Here is a 17,337-nt window from a genome sequence, read left to right as displayed (position 1 = left end):
TATGTTAAAAACCCTAAAATAACACCTTAGAAAAATGACAAGCAGCAGCCAGCCGTGGCAGCACACACCTGCAATCCCAGCACAAGAAAGGAAGATGGCAAGTAGAAAAGTATGGTTAACCATCAAGGAAGGCTGAATCATAAAGTGAACCATGCAAATTAATCCAAAAGAAGACCAAGGATCTGGGGTATAAAGAAGAGATGGGAGAAAATAACAACCATACTTACAATCACATTCATTCATTCATTCATTGGAAACAGGGTCTCTCTACTGTATGTAGTTCTGGCTGGCCTTGAACTCCTGGGGATCCTCCTGCTTCAGCCTCCCAAGTGCTAGGATTACAGACATGTGCTACCACACCAGGCACAATAATTAAAAAAAAAATGTTTTAACGCCTAAAATAAAGAGATTGGGTAAAATAGACTCAATTATACCCTATCAACAAAAGACCCAATTTGAATACAGATTGTTATGGTTTGTGTTTAGCTGTTCCCCCAAAACCTCATGCAGATGAGGTGGAACTTTCTTTCCCAGAGGTAGCTGAATCTGGAATGTGTGATGCTGGGATTAAGGGCAGGTGATTACTAAACCACTACACCTAGTAGTTTCGCACTGCCCTAATCCCAGTAATCTAGATGATGGGATAAAAGAGGCAAAAAGACACGTGAATCTCTCCTGTGACCTTTGCTGCCTTGGGCATGCCATGTTGTTTCGCTCTGCAATGCTTGTTTGCCATCCCAGCCTAGGAGCCAGACAGTTATGGACTGAAACCTCTATGAATGTAAAGTAAATAAACCCCTTCCCTTTTAATTTTGGTTGTCGGGAATGAGGAGTAACTAATGCACAGATTAAAATAGGTTAAATGCAATAACGTTCCAAAGATATACTACACTATCATTAACTAAAGGAAAGCTAGTTACATCAAAATACACAAAAACTGGATAAAGAGGATTTCTAGAGATTGAACCTATGGCCTTGGGCATGCTAAGCAAGCATTCTGCTAGTGAGGTGTAACCCCTGCCCAGATGGTCACTTCTTATCATGCAGGAATTAACGCAAGAGACCATCACAATCCTAAATGTTTATATACCTAACTTCAAAGTAAGAGGAATAGAGTCGGGCATGAAGATCACTGTGAGTTCGAGAACAGCCTGGGCTACATAGTGAGTTCCAGGTCAGTCCCAGCTACATTTAAAAAAAAAGAGGAATAAATACTCACAGAATTGAAAAGAGAAACACACAAATCCACATTTGTAACTGGTTATTTCAACATCATTTTTGTAACTGAAATGATCTCTTTGTTGTTCGAAGACTAGGCTGTAATGGGCCAAGACTGAGTGGACACACAGACGGAATGTGGCTAGTTAAAAAACAAAACAAAACAAAATAAAAGTATCATATATGGTCTTGATGCCTAGACCTAAATGGCACCATGAACAATACTGCTAATAATTTCGGTATTATTAGCATATAGATTTTCATTATCTGCTTAATTACTGAGACCGTTACATACTTACATTGACTACCTCAGAAGGGGAGTATTGATTTTACGGTTGCGGGTTACAAACTAGAGTTTTAGAATTACCCGGAGTACTCTGACATTCAGATTGCTCTGTCTCGCCCAGAATTTCTGGGTGGAGGTTTGGGGTGGAGTCCTAGAATTTGCAATTCTAACAGTATCTTCGGTGATGCTGCTAGACGCAGAACTACACTGAGAATCCGTAGACTAGACTCCTTTCCAATTCCCTTCTTCCCACTGAAGGCAGCTGGTCCGCTTCAAAGCAAAGCAGACGCCCTAAGGTACATTACCCAGCAAAGTAAAATCAACTCCAATAGATATAATTGCTAAGCGGATACGTGGTGTCCAAAGCCGCGCGAGAATTTACGTGACGGCGTCTGGGTCTACGTCACGTCGGCGTCGACTACGTTCAGCGGAGACGGGAGCAAGATGGCGATTCCGGGCAGGCAGTGAGTGATTTGGGAGTTAGGGTCAGGCTGGGAATGAGAAGCTACGGCGGCTGTGTCTTTGGCAGAGGAGTTAAAGTGCGCTGGAAGTGAAGAAACTGTGTTGGCAGGGATACAGTCGGGAAAAAGGAGAAATCTTGAGCATCATAGATTTCCCCTCCCCCATATATTTTTCAGGATGGAAGTCCGAAGTTTGAGGGAGAAACTTGTGAGGAAATAAAGGAAGTTAGGCTGAGGGGCAGAGAGCGAGACTTTTCTATTTTCCAAAAGCTCGGTCTGAGGCCCCTCAGTCTTGCTTCCTACCCCGCGCTTGAGTTTCTCCCCGGTTGGATGGTCTCAGGGGCACTAAGAAGAGAGACAATTCCTGGTTTCCTTAGAGGGCCTTGTTCTCCTTGGCAGAAGCTCAACTCCTGATTCCCGCCCTCCCTTCTCATTTTAGGAATGTTATGCTGAGAAGCCACAGAAAAGGGTAGGCGTATTAGGGAATTGGGGTATATGATGCCGCAAAAGAGGAATATTTTACGTACTTGGAAATTTACCTTTGATGTAATCCTTTTATTTGGTGCGGCTTCCGTAGTCTCACATCTGAAAGGCCAACACTTGAAACACTAAATGAGTTGAGGCTGATGGGATGGTTCTCTCAAATGCACAAAGACAAAGCAAGTGAGCGTAATAAAGTGTAATGGGAACTCTTCTCATGGACAACTGAGATTCTAAGTTAAATTGATTTTTTAAAAATTGTGGGTCACGGTATCCAGTAACTTCTTTAAAAGTGTGTAAGTACACAGTACGAAGAAAAAATAACCGTTTTCTTGATAATTCTTAGACCACAAGGAGAATTTTTATTTTTATCAGAACTAAGCTTTTCATAAGTTGTTTTTTAAAACGTTGGTGTCACTTCACCATCTAAGATATTTCTTGATAAAAATGGTATTTGAGTTTGGCCTATGTCCACAAATACAGTAATGAGTAATAATTATAAAAACTTACAGCATATTAGAATTTTGAGACCATTGAAAATCAAAAGGTGTTATGTTTATAGATTGTATGTCATGTTTTGATTTGGTAGCCTCATTTGCGAGAGGTAGTGGATGTATTTTTTAACATTTAAGGATAATGGTGTAATTTCTATTTCAAAAAAAAATGCAGGTATGGGCTTATTTTGCCAAAGAAAACACAGCAGTTACACCCTGTTTTGCAGAAACCATCAGTGTTTGGGAATGATTCTGATGATGATGATGAGGTAAGGGAACCTATGTTTTATTCCTATATTGTTAAAAATATAAAAATTTTAACATTGAACCTGTGAGTCTGATGTCTTTACCTTTGTTATTTCTCAGCATATTGTTTTATCAAAAGGAATGTTTAAAGAAAGAAGCTCCACCAATTTTTTTTCTTTATAGACTTGAGTTTTTCTTTTAAGAAGCTATGAACTTCATTACTTTTAGACAGTTACACAAAGTCTTTTCAGACAACTAAAATTGATGTAATTAACCTGTTGGTAGAGTCCTAGGAATTAGTTATTAAAATGTTACCAATTTCCTAGAAATTTTATTAACAATTACTTTCTAATTTTTTTAGCAATACTCTTAACAGTTTTTCATGGACATACTTTTATGGTCATTTCTTCGGTGCCTGTTAAAGTTCTGCTCAGTTTTAATTATGGTAGTGAATAAAGTTAACTGTATAATACTATGGTAACAAGATCTAATAAGAACATTTTCTTTTTTAGCAATTGAAATATTTTTTTTCCTGTGAAACCCACTTTACAGCAGAAACAACCCCAGATGTCTGCTTAATACTTGGTTTTGGGGTTTTTTTTTCTTAAAACAAAAACCATCAGTTAATCTCTGATACTTCTTTGGCAGAAAAATAGCTTCTCTTTCAGTTTTTAGTAACTATATAATATAAAGGAAATATTTCCTATTTCTTTGGGAAAAAATTGGCTCTATTTTGTTACACTTTTTAAAATTTGAGGTTAAATTTACCTATAATAAAATTTGCATTTAAGCATACAGGTTGATGATTTTTGGCAAATGTTTAATCCCAAATAAAGGTGTAGAACTTTTCTCTTTGTTCTAAAAGTTGTGCTGTGCGCCTTTGCAGTCTGCCTCCCCACATTTTGCCCCACAAAACTACTTGTGAGTTCTATTACTAGTCTTGTCTGTTCTAGAATTTCATGTGAAAGAAATCATAAAGTCTGTCATACAATGCATCATACATCATACATTGTACTTCCTTCAGTGAGGTTCATCCATGCAGTTGTAAAAGTACTGAAAATGCTTAACAATGACTTATGTTTTTCCTCCCATTTTTTTTCTGTTTTAGTTTTCTCATAAAATTTAATAAGTGATATGAAATGAATCAAGGTTACTAGTTAAATTTCTATATAGACAACTAGATTATTTTCAAACAAAATATTGAGAAAGTTACTAATTACAGCTGTTAAATTTTTAAATTGCTGCATCAATGAGTATTTAAACTCACGGTGAGGTTAAGAATTGATTACTGTGGGTTTTTTGGTTTTTTTTAAGAGTTGATTAGTTTTGTAGTTGTAGCCTATGTGCTTTTTAGTCTGTGTAGCACCCTTATAGTAATTTTTGGGGTGGACTACTTAAAATGGTTTGCTTTATGATTTTTTGACTTCATGACAATGCAGAAGTAAAAACCATTCAGTAGAAACAGCATTTTAAATTTTGATGTTTCCCCCAAGCTAAGTTGTACAATACTGCCTTGCATATTAATTTTTTCCCCATTACTGGGAACCAAACTCAGGACCTTGCACTTACCAGGCAGGTGTGGCGCCACTGAGCTAAATCCCCAGCCCTTATCTATATTTTTGACTGAAGATATTTTCAACTTTGATGGGTTTATTAGGATGTAACCCCACTGTAAATTGAGGAGTGTTTGCATAGTGTTGCTTCTGGCCAGTTTATAGTTTAGTGAAAAAGACAGACAGGTAAACATTAATACAAAGTAGAATGAAATTTGAAAAGAAAACTTTGAGGGTTCCTGAATGCCCATTGTACTTTATTTGTTCTCTGTAATATATGTATTATTCTCATTTTACAGATGAGGAAAGACAAACTCAGCTTAAGTAATTTGTCAGAGGCATGCAACTAATATAAGTGCTTCATACTAGGATTTGAACTGAGGCCTGTTTGACTCTAATCTTTAATAATAGAATTACAAAATGTTAATGAGGTGTATAGGATAAAATGATGAAGTTTACTAAAGGAAAACCGAGACATTTAAATAGCCTTCAAGGCTAGCTTAGATTTTAATGAGTAAAATAGATAAATGTAGATTTCAGTTGGGAGAAAACAGCAAGAAATACAGAGTGGCATAAAAATGTAAGGCATTTTTGTGCAGTAATGTGGCTAGAGAGGAATGTGTTTATGAAAAACTTGTTGCAAATGAGATTTCACAGGATTGGGCTAGATTATGGAGTGCATTGAGTTTTTCATGGCAAATTTAAACTTTTTCTTTGTAAATAGTTTTTAGTAGGTTAGTGGTATGATTACATTTTTATCATAAGAAGGTAACCTGAATTGTGAAGCATGGAAGAGGAGAAACAAGATGAGAGTCACTGTGCCTGTTAGAAAGTTTCTACAGTAGTTTAAGTAAAAGATGGGGACCTTAAATACAGTGAGGTCAGTGAGAATTAAAGGGCATAAGTAGAAATATCACAGATGTAAGTAGGATCTGGCAGCTAAAGTGAATAGACACATAAGGAAAGATGAGTTGATTAAGGATTTCTATTGTAGATAGCTAAGAACATTAGCACAAGAAGAACGGGAAGAGATTTGGTACATAATATATACTCTTTAAGATTTATTTATAGGATTTTAAAAAATACATGCATTCTTTCCTCCCCACTGCGGTACTGATGATTTAACCCAAGGACTCACATGCTAGGCAGATAGTCCATCATTATGCTATACTTCTAGCTTTAGGTTCTTTTAGCCTATATTTTAGTTTTTGTTTGCATGCAACTTGTGTTTTGGTCATTAACCCTTTTAAAATATATTATTAAGTTATAATTCATATACCACATCCTTCACCTTTTAAAAATGATATAATTTGGTAGTATTTGAGTTGTACAATTAGTCACCATCTAATTTTAGAACATTTTCATCACCAAGAAAAAGCCTGTATCCATTATAGTCCCTCTTCATTTTCCCTCTCCCCAAGCTCTGGCAACCACTAATCTTTCTTTTTCTTTTCAGAACATTTCATATAAATGAAATTATGCAATGGGTAGTCTTTTGTGTTTGTTTTCACTTACCATAAAGTTTTCATAGTTAGAATGTGTATCGCCTCTTTATTCTCCCTCTCCCCCTCCCCCTCCTCTGTTTTTCTTTCTATCCTTTCCAGGTCTGCCTGGGAATGGAACCTAGGGCCTCAAATGTGTGTGCTTTTGAGGTGTTTCCAGTGTCTGTCTACACAAAATAATGCCTCTTTGAACATTTGTATATAGTTTGAAATTTCGACCTGCCACTCAGACTTACACCCCGTCTTTTTTGATACAGTTCTGTACATCTCATTTATAGAGCCTCAGTGTCTTAATAGTAACCTTGTTTTTTTGTGGGTTTTTTTTTTGTTGTTTGTTTGTTTGTTTTCTTTTCATTTTTGGTACCAGGGATCAAACTCAGATCCTTGAGCTTGTGAGGCAGATGGCGCAACCACTGAGCTAAATCCCCAGCCCAAGTACACCTTGTTTATACAGTACTGTAATTTTTGCTGATTGTACTGTATAGTACAGTATTATCATTTTATGTTATACATTACAGTACTGAATAGATAAAAGTAAAGTCATCCAGTTGGAGTTGCCTTTGACCTTTTCTTTTTTTTTTTTTTTAATTTTTATTTTTTTAAAATTTATTCAACAAGCTTATATTGAGTGTTCCACTGTGTACCAGGCTCTACATTGTATTAAAAGACTTCATCTTTGACCTTGAGGGATCTATATACTCTGAGCCTCAAATGAACTTCCAATGAGTGGCAAGCCATTCGCATCCTCTGTTTCTCTCCCTCACTTCTCTCTCTCTCTCTCTCTCTCTCTCTCTCTCTCTCTCTCTCTCTCTCTCTCTCTCTCTCTCTCTCTCCCTCCCTCCCTCCCTCCCTCCCCCTTCAGGCACGATTTTGGAAACTAAATAAATAAATGCAGGTAGAAATTTTAACATTTCTGTCCTTAAGCCTCTGTCCTCTCACCCTCCCATGACCTAGCCCACATAAGTTAAAACAGCGCAGCAGAGGCTTTGTGCCTGAGTCACTGCCTTGGGACTCCACGGCCCTCTGCTCTGAGCTGGCAATCTGTGCTGGAGTTAGCTGCAAGGTGGCACTCTTCTCTGCTCCTGGTACTGCTGGAGTTTTGTGTCTTGAAGCTGGTTCTCCTACTTTGTTTTGCTTTGCTCATACTTTTAAAAAATCAGCTTTATTGGCCTCAACTTTTACTTTTGTCAGGCTACTGCTATTAGAAATGCAGTTGGATGAAGGATACAGGAAATTCATTTAGTTTACACAATAAGTTCAGGGTAAGTGGCTCAGGGCTGGTTTGTGTCTTTAGTAATGCCATTGGGCACTGACCTGTCTCCAGATTTTGCTCTGCTTTCTATGCATTTTTTTTTTCTTTTTATTGAGGTTGTTATTGGTACAATCTAGGTATACAATACAATTACATTCATCACTGGAATTCTGTACCTTTACATAATAGGTCTTGATTCTCATTTTTCCCCTTGTCCCTGCCCTCCCTTCACTCCCTCCTCCCCTCCCCATGGTTATTGGTACAATCTAGGTATACAATACAGTTGCATTCATCATTGGGATTCTGTACCTTTACATAATAGGTCTTGATTCTCATTTTTCCCCTTGCCTCTGCCCTCCCTTCACCCCCTCCTCCCCTCCCCATTTACAAACACTTTATTTCCATTTTTTCAGTTTCTCATATTTTTTTCCTCTCCCTTATTACCTTTCCCCCCACCCTTCCCACTTTCCCTACACCTTTAGCCCTTTACTTCCTATTTCACATTATTAATTATCTCATTAGGATCCTGTGTACTATTGTAGTTTTTCACACCAAAGAAACTATTCGGTATTTCAGTTAAAGAAATCTCTGTATGAACATTAAAAATAGGGAATCCTAAAATAAAACTAAAAAAGGAAAGTAAAAGAGAAAAGGCAATGATGTAACATCAAAATAATCCTTAATTCTGGAGATGAAAATGCTTTGACCTTTTCTTTGTTGTGAATATTGTAATGTACATGCTATATACAGCTCTTCATTTAGCAAGCAATTCATTTAACGACCTAGTCACAGAACTGTAACTTGGTCGTTAAAGGAGGAATATCTGTAGGTTTTTGTGTCAACGTATATTTTTGTTTTTATGTCTGATGGATATGTATTGAAAGTAGAATTGCTACTTTATATAATTAGTTTTTTCCTTTAGAGGAATTGCCAGACTGTTTTCCATAGTGCGTATACCATTTTGCTTGCACTTCAGCAGTTACATGAGGGTTCCAGCATTTCCATATTCTCTTCAACATTTCTTACCTTTTTAATTATACCCTTCTAGTGAATGTAAAGTGATAATCTCTTTGTGGTTTTGACTTGCCTTTCCTTGATGCCCAGTGATGTTGGCCATTTTTATATCTTTGGGAAAATATCTATTTGTATCATTTACCTGTTTTTTTTTCTTTTTTTTGGTACCAGGTATCAAACTCAGGTCCTTGTGCTTGCGAGGCAGGCAGGAGAACCACTGAGCTAAATCCCTGGGTCTCATTTACCTGTTTTTATGTCATTTTATTATAACTTGTAAGAATTCTTCATATATTCTAGGTACGAGACCCCTATTGGATACATGTCTTGTAAATATAGTCTCTCATCTGTGGGTTATCTTTACACTTTCTTTGTTGATGTCCTTTGAAGGATGTTTCAATTTTGAGAAAGTCTTATTTATTTTCCTTTGTTAATGCTTTGGTGTCATTCCTAAAGAAACTTTTGCTTAATTTAAAGCCACAACCAGTAGCACCTATGTTTTCTCCTAAGAGTTTCATAGTGTTGGCTTTTAAATTTAGGTCTGACCCATTTTGGGTTCATTTTTTTATATGTTATGAAGTATGGTTCCAGTTTCATTCTTTTGCGTATGGATATCCAGTTTTCCCATCACCATTTATGAAAAGATGATTTTCCTTTAAATTATCCGGCATTTTGTGGTTTGTTTTATAGAAATGATTATTAAAATCGCTTACTATTAATATGACAGATAAGACATGCTTATCTAATGGTTTCATATTAACTCATCTTGGCATACTGTGTAACACAAAGCAATATGAAGTTGCCACAGTGTACCTCACTTCGAGAAGGACGAGTATTAGATCTAAAATGTTACCCAAATTCTCATGCACTCAGAGGTGGGGCATTTGGAAGGTGATTGGATAATGGGGCACTGTAGTTCACATACTGTTAAGAGATGGGGCATGGTTGGAAGCTAGTCACTGAGGGCCAGACTTGGAAAGGTCTGTCTCCTTCCCCACCTCCTCGCTTCTCTGCTTCCTGACTGCCATGACATGAGCAGCTTTTCCTTGACTATGTATGACCCTCTGCCATTCTGTATCTGCCTTAGAGCAAGCTACTCGTGGATTGAGAACTCTAAAACACTGAGCCAAAATAAGATTCTTCTTTAAGTTGTGGGTGCCCAGTATTGCGTCCTAGCAACAAGAAGGCGACTAAGACACAAGTCTAGAAAGTTTACTCAGAATGATAGTAGCTAGACATAGAAGAGATAGGCCTTAGCCTATACCTACATGTAGAGAGATTGTATTGCAGATAATTGATTAGGTGCTTGAAGACTTGAGAAGCCACATAGGGGATTCTAAGGCTATCCAGATATGAGCAATAATAAGTACTGTAGTAATAAATGGAGGGATCTAGACAGCTTGATGTGTCTTAGATGCTAGAGATGGTTACCTGGCAGCAAAATTCAGTTTTTTAAAAAAAGGGAGAAATACCTTGCCGTTCTCTTATCTCCGATATACTTTCTTGCATTGGTGAAGGTGGCTGGTACTTAATTCTTTATCATAGTTTACTTATCTGAAAAAAAAATCTGTCTGCCAGGTGTGGTGGTGCGTGATTGTAATCCCAGCACTAGGGAGGCTGAGGCAGGAGGATTGCTTTCAGTTTAAGGCCAGCCTAAATTAAAAAGTGAGACCCTATCTCAAAATACTACACACACAAATCAATCTGATGAATTCCAGTTCATCTTTGTACAGAGAAATAAATTTCTTACTGAAGTATATTATTTATTACAGTGAGGTTTGAATATATGTTAAACTTTTTTCATAGCTAAACAACTATAAAGTATTGGTCCTTTGAAAAATGTAAAGATACACTATAGTTCTTCTGAGGAGAGCATTTGATATACCTTGAGAGGCACTAGCATGAAGCAAAGCCTTACTTTTTGCCAATTTACCAGAAGCAATTAAGATCCCAAATTTGATAAGATTGTGCTTTATCTCCAGCGGTCCAGCAGAGGGGGCCCTAGCACTTGAATTCTATTTTATTATATGCTTGTATTCAGGGTTTTGAAATGGGAAAGTGGTAGTCCAGAACTTTTATTTAAGTAGTTCTTTTTAAAATTGTTAAAACTAATTATAATTTTCTTTTTTTTTTGGAGACAGGGTCTCACTATATAGTTGAGGCTGACCTGGAACTCACTATGTAGCCCAGGCTGGTCTTGAACTCACAGTGATCCTCTTGCCTCAGCTTCCCGAGTGCTGGATTGCAGGCATGTGCCAGCACACCCGGCTTAAAATTATATATTGTACAGAGGTGGAAGAAATGGCAAAGGAAATGAAAGTTTTTGCTCCCGATGAATAAGAATGCAGATTCTGATGCTTGTCAGATCATAAGTGTTTGAGTGGATTTGTTGTCAGACTGTTTATTCCAATTTTTCCAATCCGGTGGTCACACCTGTATTAGGAGTATTTTTCTTGGTTTATTTTATTATTTGTTTGTTTGTTTGTTACCAGGGATCGAACTCGCATCCTTGTGCTTGCGAGGCAGGTGGCAGAACCATTGAGCTAAATCTCTGGCCTTTATTTGGGTTTTTGAGACAGGGTCTCACTATGTAGTCCAGGCTGGCCTTGAACTTGAGGCCATCCTCTTGCCTCAGCCTTCAAAGGCCTGGGATTACAGATGTATACCTGGCTTCTTGGTTTATTTTAACAGCTTCATAATAGTTTCCTTATTGTCTCCCCTCAAATTAATTAATTCATTAATGTATTTATTTATTTTTGTGGTATTGTGATCGAACTCAGGACCTTGTGCTTGCTGAGGCAGGTGTGGTGCCACTGAGCTAAATCCCCAGCCCTCAAATTTATTTTAAATGACAAAGTCAGGTTGATCTTTATAAAGTACTATTCTAATCATTGTTACTCCCCAGTTCCTAAACCTAATTGTATTTAATACTTTGACCTTAAAATGCTTATTAGCATTTTCTCATACCTGCTCCTCTATTCACAGTTCATTGTCCTGGTGGTAGTTTTCATAGTTCTGCCTTTCTTCACACTGGAAATCTTCTCTGCATCTCTGTATACTCAAATTATAGCCATTAGTAAAATAGTACAAAAGCTGCTTGTTATAAGATGCCCTCCATTCATTTTCTCCAGTGGAAGTTGTCTCTTCCTTTCTGACACATTTACTTTTTAAACCTTATATTAAAAGTTGTTACATATGTGTCTTGGCACTGTATTAGGAGTATTAACTCCATGAGTTAGGATCTGGACATCTAAGCTGATTTCCAGGAATCATGACTGTACAATATAAACATATGAGGGGTTTAAAATGTGTATGATAGGGCCAGATACAGGTTGAGCATCCCTAACCTCAAAATCCAAACTTCAAAAAGCTCGAAAATCTGAAACTTTGAGTGTCCATATTAATGCTACAAGTAGAAAATTCCACATTTAAATTCATGTGAAAGACTGCAAATAAAATATGCATTAAAATACTATATAATATTAGTGTCGTGTGTATAAGGTATATATGAAATTAAATGAATTATGAAATACAAAATACTCTGGGCCGACTCATCTGATACACTTAACATGTAATAAAGGCTCTGCAAGCCAACCAAAAAGCTTTACTCAGTGTGAAAGCAGTCAGTAGAGAACAGGTGGGCTAGATTTGACCAGCCTATATTTGACTGATTCCTGATCAGATATTTTACAACTTTCACAAGGTAATTAGTGGGAGATATAGGTAGATATTGATGGTTTTTTGGTTGTTGTTTTTTGTTTTCTTTTTGGTTTCTTGAGACAGGGTCTCACTATGTAGTTGAGACTGATCTGGAACTCACTATGTAGCCCAGGCTGGACTTGAACTTACAGCGATCCTCCTGCCTCAGCCTCCCGAGTGCTGGGATTACAGACATGCGCCACCATGCCCGGCTATAGGTAGATATTGCATGACATTAAACATGGACAGGGCTGGGACTATAGCTCAGTGGTGCCTTGCCTGCGTGGCAAGTACAAGGTCTTAAGTTCGATCCCCAATATCACACAAAAAATAAACATGGAACTTCTAGGTGTTTGTGATAAATGTTTGCTTATTTTGAAGAGCATAACAGTTTTCCTTGTAAGTTTTTTTCCTGGTTTTGCGGATCAAACTCAGGACCTTGTGTTTGTGAGGCAGGCACAACACCTTTTCTTTAGGCAATTATATACTTGTGAGATCTAACTTTGCAACATAATTCATATCCCTTGGAAAGGTATGGTACATATAAATCTGAAAATTTTTGCTTTTGTATAGAGACAAGGTTCTTTGACCTTTTTAAAATAAAGTATTAAGTTACACTACATAGGAAAAGTAAATGCACTTTTATATATGTATATTTGCATAGTGTGTGGGTAAAAGTGTATCTATAAATTCAGAAGCTGTGTAGTCCTTTTTATTTCAGCATTAATTTTCATAAGATGTACAGCACTGAATGCAAGAAACATTTAAAACTGCCAGAAAAAACATTTATAGACATAGAAGGAAAAGAAATATCTAATGACCATTAAAAATGCTGTCTTATTTTATTTAAGAAATGTAAATTATGTCAACAGTGAGCTGCCACTTTTTATATCATTTTAACAAGTACTTTGCTTGGTACTGAAGCTTGAATCCTGGACCTTTGCACTACATCCCCACCCCTTTTTAAAATTTTTTTTGGAGAGATCTTGCTAAATCACAAATTGTCTAGGTTGGGCTTTAACTTGTAATCTGCGTGCTCAGCCTCGCAGAGTGCTGGGATTTCAGGTGTCACCACTATGCCCTGCACAAACTTTTTAAAATGCTAATGGGAAATGAACACTCATTTTTGTCACTATAAATTGATAACACATTCCTGCACTGCAGTTCTAAGGAATAGTATTGTCCTTTAAAGAAGTTAATTTTTTTTTTTTTTTTTGACTCAGTGTCAGTCAGGAGAAGGAAACCATGCCAATATCTTCCTTCCTAAAATCCTTATTTTGGAAAAATTAGAAATCTGTTTGAAAGATTTATACATATTGTCTCAGAGTTGTTTATGATAGTAAAAACTTAAAACTGGTCCACCTTTTAACAGTGAATGTATACCTGATTAAAGTGTGTTAGGTTCATCATGAGATAACACTTAGTGAAAAAATATATACAAAATTGTGCTGGGTATACCTATAGTGCCAGGAATTCAGGAGGCAAGTTGAGGCAAGAGAATCACTTGAACACAGGAGTTTTGAAGTTAGCTTGGGCAACATAGGGAGAATTTGTCTCAAACCAAAGACCAAAAAAAGGGCCAGGGATTGAACTCCGTGGCACCTTGCAAGTGTAAGGTCCTGAGTTCAATCCCTTGTGCTGCAAAAATAAATAAAACAAAAACAAATTGTTGTAAAGAATAAAAGCCAGTAAACTACAAGTGATTGTTTTGCTTTAGTAATAATTCTGTCTTTTCCACTTTTAATATATTTCTTTATTCAGATGTTTTACTCTTTAATATAATTTTGTAATTTCTTCTATAAAGATTCCACTTATTTTTTTTAATTTATAGGTACTTTATAGTCATTGTTGCTATTCTATAAGGAAATTTTCCTGACTATTATGACTGCTTTCTCATTTTTGTGTAAATAGAAATGGTAGAAACATTCATGTTTGTTCCTTATTTTAATGGGAATTATGTAAAATTTCACAATTAACTGTGATATTTGCTGTAAGTTGCTGCAATTTTTTACAAGAATTTTTAAAATCATAAGTTTTAAGTTTTAATGATTTTAGCATTAATATAAATCTACATTAATTTTTCTGAAATTAAACTGTCCTTCCATTCTTGTAATAGTGGAATTTTAAGTTTAATTTGTTTGCCTGCACCTTATTACAGTAGTTGCCTTTTACATTGCTTTCTATTTCTGAGGCCATTGCTTTTTAACATGTCTTTACAGGGGGCATTATTTCCTAAGTTCTTGAATATTAAAGAATTCTTACCTATTTAAATATCTACTTGAATGGATGTAATATTTCTAAAATAACAATTTATTTCAAAACCTTTGTAGACATTAGTTATTTTCTGTAGTATTGTTTTTATGAGGAAGTAAAACAGTTTCTTTGGCTTGCTGACTTCGATAACAGGAAGATATATTTTCTTTATATTAAGTTTGGAGCTATTTATTTATTTATTTTTGGTACAAATAGTTGAGATTTTTTTTTTCTGGAGTACATTTTTAAAAATTTAAATACTTTGCTTTTACCTCATTTTATAGAAATGTACTGCCTTATAAGAATACTCTAGGGGCCAGGGATTTAGCTCAGTCGTTCTGCTGCCTGCCTTGCAAACACAAGGTCCTGTGCTCGATCCTTGGTACCAAAAAAATAACAAAAAATACTCTTAACTGTACTTATAAGAATGCTTTTAAGTAAGTGTACTTCTTATAAGAATATTTTATGATCTATTTACTAGATGATCTTGTTAGATAATCATCTTTGTCTTCTATATCACCATGTATTTATTCATTTAACAAATATTTGTTGATCTCCTTCTCTGTACCAATGAAACACCACTTAAGCCCCTACCTTTGTTTAGCTTATGTTTTAGTGGAGGAAGGAGTGGTGATAAACAATTAACATAAATAACATTTATTTGGAAGATATGTACCATAAAAATGCAGATAGAGCTTCGCAAAATGAAAGAAGGAAACATTTTTGGAAATTACTCAATATATTTTTTCCTCTAACCTTGATTATCTTAAACCTTTGTCAGTATTTTAATTATCTTTTCTGTTTCTTTTTCTTTATTAAATTTATTGGTACATATTAGGTATAACAACACAGTTACATTCATCATTGGGATCTTGTACGTGTACATGACTTAGTCAGGTTCTTATTTTTTCACATTCCCCAGCCCTCCCCTCATCCCCTCCACCCTTCCCTATTTACAAAGACATTGTTTCCATGTTTTTCCTTTTCACAAATTGTTTCTTTTCCCTTACCTTTCCCCTACCCCTCCCACTTCCTCTACTCTTTTAGACTTTTCTTCCTGTTATACAATATCAGTTATGCATTTTAATCCTAATTTATACTTTTACTTTTTCACACCAGAGAAACTATTCAGTATTTGCACATGTGTGACTTAATTTCACTTAAGAGTATGGCCTCAATGTGCATCCACTTAGTTATAAATCTCTCTAGTTTCTCATTCTTTGTGGTTGTGTAGTATTCCATTTTATTAAAAACCACATCTTCTTTATCCAGTCTCCAGTTAATGGGCAGTTGGGCTGTTTCCAAGTTTTAATTATTACAAACTGTGCTGTTATAAACATTTGAGTGAGTGTATATCACTGTGGTATGATTCTTTTAATTCTTTTAGGAAGATACACAGCAGAATAGCTGAGTCAAATGAGACTTCTAATCCTAGTTATTTGAAGTATCTCCATATTGATTTCCACAGTGGTTGCACCAGTCTGCACTCCCACCAACAACAGAGAAGGGTTCCTATCTCCCCACAACCCTGCCAGCATTTGTTTTTGGTTGATTTCTTAATAGCAGCCATTCTTACTTGAGTGAGATGGAATCTCAGTGTTGTTTTCATCTGCATCTCTCGAATGACCAGTGATGTTGAACATTTTTCATATGATTATTTGCTGCTTTTACTTCTTTGTTTGAGAAATGTCTCTTCATCTCAGATGTTCATATTTTAATTCAGTCTTTATATTTGAGGAGTCTGATTTTTTTGAGTTCTTTATATATTCTAGGTAGAAGACCTTTTTCTGAGAAACAGCTTGTAAAATATATTAACTCTTTTAGTCCTCAAAATGTTTGGTTTACCTCTATAATCTTTTATCTCTTTTATTGTCCAGTTTGATCAGTAACTTTGATTTGTCATATTTTTGAAGTTTGACAGGGAAAGGGAGAGGAAATGAAATGATAGTTTGAATGAATACTGGTAGAATTGGTGAAATATTTCATTTTGTTGTTAGCATAGCGATGTGCATATTTAAGACACTAAGTGAATTAAGGAGTCAAAAAGTTAAATTTAAGTTGACACATATGATACACAGAGTATTCAGATTAATAGAGATAGATTTTGAACCCAGATCAGCCTGATTCCACCTTCTGTGCTTGTAAACATAATACAGTCCTTCTGAGAGCAGTTTATTTATTGACTTTTAAGAGTTTCAGAGAATAGATTTTAGAAGCAAGTTTTGATGTGAGCCGGAGATAGTAGATCCTCATCCTTATAGGTGAAATTTCTGAACATGAATAAAAATGAAAAGTTGCTTTTATTTATTTATTTTTTTAAGACAGGGTTTTTTTGTATAGTTCAGGCTGGTCTTGAACTCACTCTATAGCCCAGGCTGGCCTTCACCTGGCAGTGATTGTCCTGCTCCGGCCTCCCAAATGCTAGGATTATAGGCGTGCACCACTGTGCCAGGCATAATGCTTCTAATTTTATCAACCTATAAACACAGATTCTGTTATTATATTAAATAATTTAATAAAATAAAATGTAAATACTTTTTTAAAGGTATTTTTTCATGGCAAAATGTGTGCTAAATTTCCTCCTAATTTGATGATAGAGGGAAGATTATATTTTGTTTTGTTTAGGGTTTTAAGAAGACTTGTTCACCACTTAAGAAAGCTGGATCATGGTCACCAGTGTCACTTGTGATTTTTTAGTCACCAGTTCTTCAGTCAGCATTTATATTTATAGCATTACTGGTAATTACAGTGCTTATGTGTAAAGGTGAAGCATTTGACCACTTAATACTAATGTGAATGTGCATTTATGTGTTGAAATACAGTATATATTATCCTTATATAAGTTACTTCCCTTTTACTCTTTTTGTACTAAGGATTGAACT

The 17,337-nt window shown here is 35.8% G+C and overlaps 1 protein-coding gene across 3 annotated transcripts in view; it reads left to right on the top strand.

Annotated features, from left to right (window-relative positions):
- The first annotated feature begins 1,914 nt into the window (after positions 1 to 1,914).
- Nsrp1 (nuclear speckle splicing regulatory protein 1) overlaps positions 1,915 to 17,337 on the top strand; it is a 48,477-nt gene continuing 33,054 nt past the window's right edge. Inside the window, exons 1-2 of one of the 3 annotated variants that reach the window (XM_010642203.2) lie at positions 1,915 to 1,968; positions 3,115 to 3,208. In XM_010642203.2, coding sequence (XP_010640505.1) covers positions 1,949 to 1,968; positions 3,115 to 3,208 — 114 coding nt within the window. In that variant the 5' untranslated portion in view covers positions 1,915 to 1,948. The other 2 variants (XM_010642204.2, XM_010642202.3) reach the window with 2 other exon arrangements.

This window comes from Fukomys damarensis, unplaced genomic scaffold (assembly GCF_012274545.1).
Source record: "Fukomys damarensis isolate Sample0158 unplaced genomic scaffold, DMR_v1.0_HiC HiC_scaffold_13, whole genome shotgun sequence".
NCBI classification, from domain to species: Eukaryota; Metazoa; Chordata; class Mammalia; order Rodentia; family Bathyergidae; genus Fukomys; species Fukomys damarensis.
The sequence above is the reverse complement of the archived record's forward strand: the minus strand, read 5'-3'. Positions and strand labels throughout refer to the sequence as shown.